Source organism: Lygodium microphyllum, chromosome 24 (assembly GCF_053477565.2).
Source record: "Lygodium microphyllum isolate KBCC chromosome 24, Lygodium_microphyllum_v1.1.10, whole genome shotgun sequence".
NCBI lineage: Eukaryota > Viridiplantae > Streptophyta > Polypodiopsida > Schizaeales > Lygodiaceae > Lygodium > Lygodium microphyllum.
This window is the reverse complement of record NC_141158.1, coordinates 54,407,047-54,415,958: the sequence shown is the minus strand read 5'-3', so window position 1 is coordinate 54,415,958 and position 8,912 is coordinate 54,407,047. Positions and strand designations below refer to the sequence as shown.

Genomic DNA, 8,912 nt, shown 5'->3' with positions numbered 1-8,912 from the left:
AAGGTTTCTCTTTAATCTTTCTAGTCCATCATCTTGCTTCCATTGTATTGAGAGTGACTAAGAGGGAGGAGTGAGAGGTGTGTTGAGAAGCGAGGGACTGAGGGAAGGTGAAGCTCTTCATCATCATCTTTCTTTTATCGTCTTCTCTACTAGCTCTTCGACTCATTGGTGTGCTTGGTGGTAGATATGAAGAAGTAATAGTATTGGATTCTGTTGATCGTGGTCGTGGAACTATCTTCGAGCCTTCGTGTCATCAAACACAAGAAGAAGGTAAGTTAGAAGCTTGTTGCCGAAGTGAATTATAGCTTTTGAAATAGTCGAAGTCTATCCAAAGTCTTGACTATTGGATAGTTTGACTCAACAATCTCCTTCTATGAGATCCATTGCACTAAATTCAACAACCTATAAATCGTTAAGCATATTTCTAGAGTGAGGCACCCTGTGATCGCGATCAGTGTAGTATGAACTGTCAAAAATTTGAAGCATTACAAACATCAAATTAATCCCAAATGTTGATTCACTCTTATATGTCATACTGAGCAGGTAATCTTCTATCCAAATCTCCGACAACCTTGATAGTGGTATGTTGTGCCGTCAACTCCTCTTCAGAGTATGCGAATGTATGATAAAAGCAATGTTTCTAGCATAGACCAGGAAAGTATACAGGTGGAGGAGTCGATATTGCAAGGGGTGGAGGGTGAAGACGGCTTGGAGCATACATGGGTAACGTAGACGAAGAGATAAGAGACCAAGAATTTTTTGAGAATGAAATGGACTCCTCTTTCTGTGGTGATCTATCTATAGACCTTCTAGTGTATGTTGAGTTGTGCTAGGAAATTCACATGGGACCATAGACCGAGTCATATTTGCATCTGCTTAATTAATTCTTTGATGATTCGCTTTTAAGGGTACTTTAATATATGTGTTTTAATTAGTAGCATTTTTTTCAAAGTTATATTGTCGTGATTTGCTACTCCTCATTCTTGTACTGCCGATTCCAAAGAGAGGGTGGCTCAAGTGGGTGTTGTGGAGACACCGATGCAGTGTCTCGATGTCATCAATCTAGAGGATACTTGTTGCCTCCAAGATTTGACACGCCTATAGGGACATCTACTCCCGCAGCTTCAAGTTTTGTTCAGCCATCTGCAGTAGGTGGCACCCCTATGGGTGCCACTCCAAGGAATACTACCCCTGTTGCAGCACACCAGATATACATGGATCTCCTAGTTATGCCCATGAGCATGGTCACAAGTGGGAGAGGCTACACCTTAGATATATCCCAGTAGGATACGGCTATCTCATATATGATAGGACATGTGCTTAAATCATGAATGGTGAGGAGAGGAGGGTGATGTCTCGCATGAGGGAGTTATGCCAACAAGTATTTAGGCACAATGTTCTAGACCATTAGAAGAATATACCTGAGAGGGGATCAAGAAATACATAGTGGCATCCTTGCAAGAGGATTTTCCGGTACCTACGGCGGTAGAGAGGTTCTCCAATAGATAGATGATGGATTATATGTGTGCATACATGTCACACAAATGATCAGACACATGCAAGGCATTTAAGAGTGGTGCCTCAAAGCCCGAGTGGCTAGATGTAGAGGATTGGCAAAGGCTCAAGGAGGAGGCCTCAGATTCTCCGAAACGATGGTGATAGCAAGAGGTAGTGTGGGCATGATTGGAGGCAGGGGTCATGCATCATCTAGGGAGTAGCGGCCATAGGACTTATCTGGAGGACTTTGTAAGTTTTCTTTTGGTTTTTATCGCTTTCTTATTTGGAATGTCACTTGTACTAGCAATAACAATCGTGTTTCTAACAATGCTATTTTATTTTCTTTGCATCACTCCATCACAAACCACGATCTCACAGGTTTGGAGACTCAATATGCAAAGAGACACAGTCTCACTGTACTTATCGATAGATTGTATGTGCACGATGGCCTAGTAAGTCAATCTTGTTTCTTGTCAGTAGTCACTAATTTTTTCTATGATGTATTATGTATAAGGGACTAATTATCTAGCTCTTCATTTTGCAGAGTCCATTCGACGCTTCTTTGCATCCGGACGAGCTTTCAGATGGCGAGGATTTATAGCACATGCTTAGATTTGCGGAGCACATGTCATCCTCTTTTTTTGTCATGTGATATATGAAGGTCTCTCCCATCTCCCATGTAGCATTCCTTTGATGTATTTATCATCATTTGTATAAATTCACAATTTGCATATTTACATATAGATTTTCATGTTTATTTTGACTCTCATCCCCATAGTTTTATGTAATTTCATGAGTTGCCATCACTAGTCTTATATGAATTTTATGAGTTATCAGTCGTCTTGTGGTTTTAATAAGTTTCTGTGCCCGTGTCTTGACGACGATTACGTATCCAACATGTAATTACTTTGCACGATATTGTAACCGTCGCTATTTGCATCGTAAATTTACTGCACACGTATCACTATTTACATCACTATTTGCATCGCTATTCGTGATGCTGATTGCGATGTAAATAGCGACACCTTCTGCGACGAATTTGTAGAGATGCTTATACTAATGCTTTTAGCAACAACTAGGGTAATTTTTATAATGAACAGTTGCGTCGCTTTTAATGTCGATATGAGACATGTATATTGTAATATCAGTTTATGACCCTCCGGCAAGAAAGTAATGTGTCCTTGATATACCATATTCTTCATGGTCTATGATCTAGGTCTTAACTATGGCCCGCACAATGGACATGTATGATAACTTGAGGTAACCAGAGCTATCACAATACCCCTATCTAGTCAACACAAACTTGAACAAGCCATGTTAGATATCAAAAACAAAAACAGAAGTCCACTTACATGAGTACTCTCCGAATCCTGAAAAGCATGCATGGTCCACATCAGAAAGGCTTGTATATTAGTGGACCGCCAATCATCATGCTTACTTATGTCTTCCATAGTGACCCGCTTCTCCCACAAAATCTTAAGCTCATCAACTAATGGACAGAGATAGATATGGCATGTTCTTGACTTTGTAGAGCCTAAGAATGAGCAAGCTATAAAAATCAAATGTCCTTTCTTCGTAGAAAGCCATGGCAGGGTATTGTAGTCTATAAGGACTACATACCACACATTGTAAGAAGTTGAGTGGAGACCAAATGGATTCATGCCATCCATAGCAAGACCAAGCTGAAGATTCCTTGGTTATCATGCAAAGCTTAGAAAGGTGAAGTCAATTTGGCTCCATGCAGTAAATGTGCTGATATTTGTTGGAATCCATCTGTCGATCTATTCTGCACATGTCACATTGTCAATCTCACCATGCTTGATGTATACATGACATAAGTGAAAGGTGTCAAATAATCTTCTGAGGGGCGGTTTTGCCCTTGCAAGTCCTGTCTTGTCAATAACTATAAGCACCACACTTCGGACATGTCTCCAAAGTCCCATAGTCGCCTCGAAATAGCACACAATCGTTGACACGTGCATGGATCCTGTTATAGTCTATGCCAAGCTTTCGTAATACCAATCATCTATCATCACGAGATAGGTATCGCATTTTTAGGTGGTAATATGTGATATTTTAGTATCCTGGAAAAATAAAAACCCACCCTTGAATAGCACAAAAAGTGTTTTTTATAATGAAGTCAAAATCAATAGAGTGTAGAATGTACCTAAACAACTCTGACACACTCACATCGCTCCACCCATACTTTATCTGTACACTTAAGAGCGCAAGCATCATCTTTAATTGAGATACTCAGCACCCATCATACAATGATATAGACGCTTTCTCTCTTAGTCGATCAAATGACTGGGCATCCATGGGTAGTAATGCATCGATCATTGTTTCCATCTCAGGCTCCAAGATTGGAGAAAGGTCCAAAAAGTCCACTATCACCTCTAGTATCAAGGGTGTAGTGTATAGTGTGCCCTCCAATTGATGTCTTGGCTTAAGCACTCCATCCATCGTATGTCCATGAACTCTTATGAGGGGCTGCAATAGGTGCATTCCTTGGGATAAAGCATAACCTTTCTGTATAAATTTCTAGGATACATCTAATATTTTTGCATGTAATATTCAATTACTTTGCTAATGTAAAGCATGATTGATACACACTTTTCTTACCATTCGCTCAAAGTCTCAGATCGCCTAATCAATGATCTTCGATTGAAACTCGTCGAAGTGTCGTGCATGGTCTATGAGCAAGCGATGCTTTCATTTGATTGCCAACTTGCATTGAGTGCAAGGACACAAGGGCACACTGATTAAGATACACCTCGCGATCTTGAATGTTATGACCATCATTGTTCTCCATTTAGTCTATGTTACGATAAACAATATGTTCATGTTTCTCTTATTGATGATCTTCCTCCATTTTAATCTCTTCTTATCTTTCTCACTCTCCATTCTTATATTTTCCTCCGTTCTTTTTCTCTCTCTTCTCTTTATTTCTCTCCCCACCCCTCTTTCTCTCTCCCTTTTCCTTTCTTTGTTCGCCTCCCTTCATCTCTTTGTTTCTTCCCCCCTCTCTCTCATCTCTCTACTTCTCTCCATTCTTTTTATCTCCCCTTCTCTTTACCCTTATCTATTTTATCTATCCCCCTCGCTATTTCTCTTCCCACCTCTCTTTCTCTCCCTCTTTCCCTTTCTTTGTTTACCTCCCTCTATCTCTTTTTGTCCATTCCTTTTCTCTCCCACTCTCTCGATCTTTATCTATCCCCATCTCTATTTCTCTCCCCGCCACTCTTTCTCCCTGTCTTTCCCTTTCTTCGTTTGTCTCCCTTCATCTTTCTTTGTTTCTCTTCCCCCCCTCTCTCTCTCATTGTTTCTCTCTCCTCTCATCTTCCCTCCTAACTCTCACTTTTTTTCTCTCTTCCTTTCCCTCCCTTCTTTCTATTTCTCTCTCATTCTCTCCCCACTCTCACTCAACATATCTCGTTACAATCAAAGTTAAATATAGAAAATAAAAAACTTAAAAAACAAGGATATTAAAATACACTCTCTCCCCACCTCTCTTTGTCTTTGTGTTTTCCCTCCCCCTTTATTTTTCTATCTTTCCATTCTCTCATTATTTCCCTATTTCGCTCTCCCTCTCTCTCGCTCTTTATTTGTATTCCTCCTTATCTCTTTTTTTCTCTCTCTTCTTATCTCTTTTTCTCCCCCTCTCTCTCCCTCTCTCTTCTTCCTCTCTTTACCTCATCCCTCTCTCTCATTTCTCTCACTCATTCTCCTGTCTCCCTTCATATCTCATTTCTCTCTTCCTTTTTCTCTTTGTTACCTTCCCCTCCTTTCTCTCCCTTTCTTCTTCTCCTTCCCTCCTTCATTTCCTTCTTCTTCCTCCCTCCCTTCCTCCCTTTCACCCTCTCTTTCAATGCATTTCATTACAAAGAGAAACAAAAAAAAAACACAAAAACAAAGCAAGAAGAGACAATGTACCTATCTCAAAGTCCCAAAGATGAATTCTTTTGTGCCTTCTGTTTGCAGCTTCCCTTCTTTCTCCCATACACACTTCTCTCTCTTCTTCGCATACGACAATGGTGGTGGCGATGATAGTGAGGAGCTCTCTCTCTCTCTCTCTCTCTCTCTCTCTCTCTCTCTCTCTCTCTCTCTCTCTCTCTCATTTTTGTGGCAAATGTGGCACTCAAGTTTTTTGTGCTTCTTTTTTCTCAAACTAACATCGCTATTTGTGTCACAATTAGCATTGCTAAGTGTTGCTATTGGCATCACAAGTGTCACTATTGGCATCGCTAAAGCATCACTATTAGCATCGCAAATTTCAATTTGCGATACTACGCATAGCGACACTTATAACGACACAGATAGCAAGGCCACTATTTTGCTCGCAAATCACCATCGCTATTGCCCTATTCCCTTGTAGTGAATGGTATTTGAGAAAAAATTTGCATGTTGATTGTGATCCCTCTCTTCGCCAAAGTATAATTCCATTGGGATTCATACAAGTTCAAATATTAGTCCATGTCCAACAACATAGTAGAACATACAAAGAGCAAGATCCTTCTATTTTTTGTCCTTTGCATATGTTAATATATGCATCAATATTATTTTCTACATGCATTGAAATATGTATTGATATTATTGTGGCTATATATGATCACATTTGCAACACTTATTTCGTCACTTATTATGATACCTATACCACTATACAAAGACTGAATCTTTTAACAATGCTTATTTCAATGATAAAGTTTGACATTTTAAAACATCTTGTGAACAATTCTATCTTAAATTTTATTAGTATACACTAGATATATTGTAGTCCTAGTAAGCAACTCCACTACTTTCTAAATTTCATCCCAGGCTACTTAGTGTTGGATGAAAGTTTAAATATGGATATTTTAGAAGGTAAGGTTTTACTACGCTAAATACCACTTTGACCATGGATAGAATCAATTGTCCAAATACTAAAGGTTTAATACTAATAAGGTTAGTAAGAATTTGTGAGCGATATCCATAACATTTTCAAGCAAACAATAACATGATTAGAAAGGCTAGCTTTTAATCATAGCTTTTGCCACAAGCGTGCACTACTAGTGTCATCCATTTATGTTGATGAACCACTATCAATGAAGAACAACTTTTCTTATAAGACGCAAAATGAGAGAGTTAATTATTCTCAAGAAACCTTACAAGAACTAAATCAATATGTTGGATTTGGTAACAAGATAAAATTGGTAAACAATTTTCCATCTCAAGGCTCATTTTGGAGCCCTTCACAAAGTCCAAGAAGATGGAGTTTCTCATTCCCTAGGCAAATGACTCAGAAGCTTTCCCTTTTTATTGGAGACTTGTTTTTGTTGTTAGGACTGTATTGACTAGAAATATGCTAATGATAAGTGCTCATTCTTTGTTTGGTGACTTCTAAAGTTTGCTAGCATTTCTCTACCACCACTCACATAAGGAGCAGGTCCCCATGCAAAAGGGGCAAAAGCTTCCCAACTAAATTTCTTTGGATGAAGAGTACTTGTTGTTGTGTTTGCTAACATCTAGAGCAATCTATAAGTAATGTGTTAGTACTTTTTGTCCACTCGCTCATATATGGCTAGATTCTTACCTTTGGTCAAGGAAATTACATTGTCTACTACATACTCTTATCAACGTATTGTGATGTTGCAAAGAATGTTAGTAGCTATTAATGATGTATGACTTTAAAAGACACATTTAATATAAATACTTTTTGTTATTTAACTCCTCAAATGTCCAATTGATAATTTGCTTCTAGTACAAATGTGTCCAAACCAACTTCCAACATACGATAACTAAATGTGATTAAAAGATGTTTGACAGCTTAATGATCCAAACTCTAATTGTTAACTATAGTTGTGATTAGACTAGGCACAACTCAAGAGCAATTACACACCATAACTGGAGCACAAAGGTGTGTTCTCAATGTCAAGGTGGAAGGGGCTTCTTCATATCTTGAGTTTGCACACTTTTGGATGGGCAACGGACTATAGTTGAGTGTGCACACATTCTCATAAGTTTTAGATGTCTGTAGTTGGACTTGAAAACTTACTAGAACACAAAGGCAACAAGGAAAACACTTCCTAAAAGCAAAGGTCAGTTTGTTAATCATTTTTATGTAGTCATCTTTTGATATTTACAAACACAATTGCCAAGGACAATGCGAATTTCCAACAAGTGGTGGGTGTGGGCGGGGCACACACGTGTGGATATCCAAACCACCGTGCAAATCTGACCAACCTTCCGCCTCTTCAGTGTGGACGGTGAAGCCGAAAGCAGAGCATGTCACAAGGAGGCAAGAGAGCTTTTGCTGAATGCCGAGGGTCTTGAAGGAGTCCCTTCTGCTGCTCGTCTGAACCCAGTCTAAGTTACGCTTGCCTCTCTTCAGTCCCTCCTTAGTCTCTCCAGCTCTTGGGCAGGCTATAACCTAATTGCTTGTCTACTATGAAAGAAAGATGTTGTGTGGAGTTGCGCCCCATGGCATAAGGGAGGCGCTCACTCATGCATGGAGTGAGATTTTACTCATATATGTGGTGAAATTGTACTCATTCTCTTGCATTCACGTCTCCCATTCTGATAAACCCACAGTATAGTCCACGCAGGTACCATCTTGCCGAACAAATAATACACCATCTAATCACAAACAAGGACGTCTAACGCGGCTGCAAGAAAAGAGCGTTGCAACATCTACAGGCATAAAGCCTCTTCTTAGTTTACATTCTGTCGGATGGAAGCCATCCCTCACTTCGAAAGCCCTATGGACCGCCAAAATTGTTGTTAGTTGGCACTCATGTGATGATTGTTGATCCCGGAATCTGCCTGTAGGGATTGCATTTGATGTACCTGTAAGAATTACATCTGACTAAGCCAGTCTCATATACTCAGATAAATCAGCCACCTTGATTGGATTCCTTTACGTTATCCCCTTGTCTTTTAAGTATAGCCTTGCAATCTGGGAAAACTACAGTTACTTTTAACAACTTCATCACTGCTATTCAGTCGGGATCCATAAGAGTCGAGCCCAATATTGTAAACAAGCACCTTCTGCCATTAGGTTAACACCAGCTATGCAGTCCTCTACTCCTCTTCTTGGTGATGCAGTTGATCCTGTTCCTGTTCGTTTGTTGAATCTTGTGCCTTCTTGTTTTGTTGTGACTGCTCTTGCTGCTGACATTGATGAAACTGCTCTAACTGCTCCTGTTTCAGCATCTGGAGTTGCTGATGCTGCTGCAAAAATGTATTGTGGATGCCTACATTACTAGATGACAGGGCCTACAGCACATATGAAAAGACAGTCATGAATCTAAATTTCGTATAATACCTCATTTTCATGTCACTTGTCTAATCCAGTCCCATGATCACCATGATTTTTATTATGCAACTTTGCTTTCGCATTTCAAAGGGAAAGGACTTCACACAGTTCTTTTGGACTGGAA

General features: G+C 39.5%; 1 protein-coding gene across 5 annotated transcripts in view; it reads right to left on the bottom strand.

The window, feature by feature from the left end:
- Nucleotides 1–7,275: 7,275 nt before the first annotated feature.
- Nucleotides 7,276–8,912, bottom strand: part of LOC148015109 (uncharacterized) — a 33,511-nt gene continuing 31,874 nt past the window's right edge. For 2 of the 5 annotated variants that reach the window (XM_087665957.1, XM_087665958.1), the window contains exon 7: nt 7,280–8,748. In XM_087665957.1, coding sequence (XP_087522083.1) covers nt 8,554–8,748 — 195 coding nt within the window. In that variant the 3' untranslated portion in view covers nt 7,280–8,553. Of the gene's footprint in view, nt 8,749–8,912 lie in introns of all 5 variants that reach the window. The other 3 variants (XM_087665959.1, XM_087665960.1, XM_087665963.1) reach the window with 3 other exon arrangements.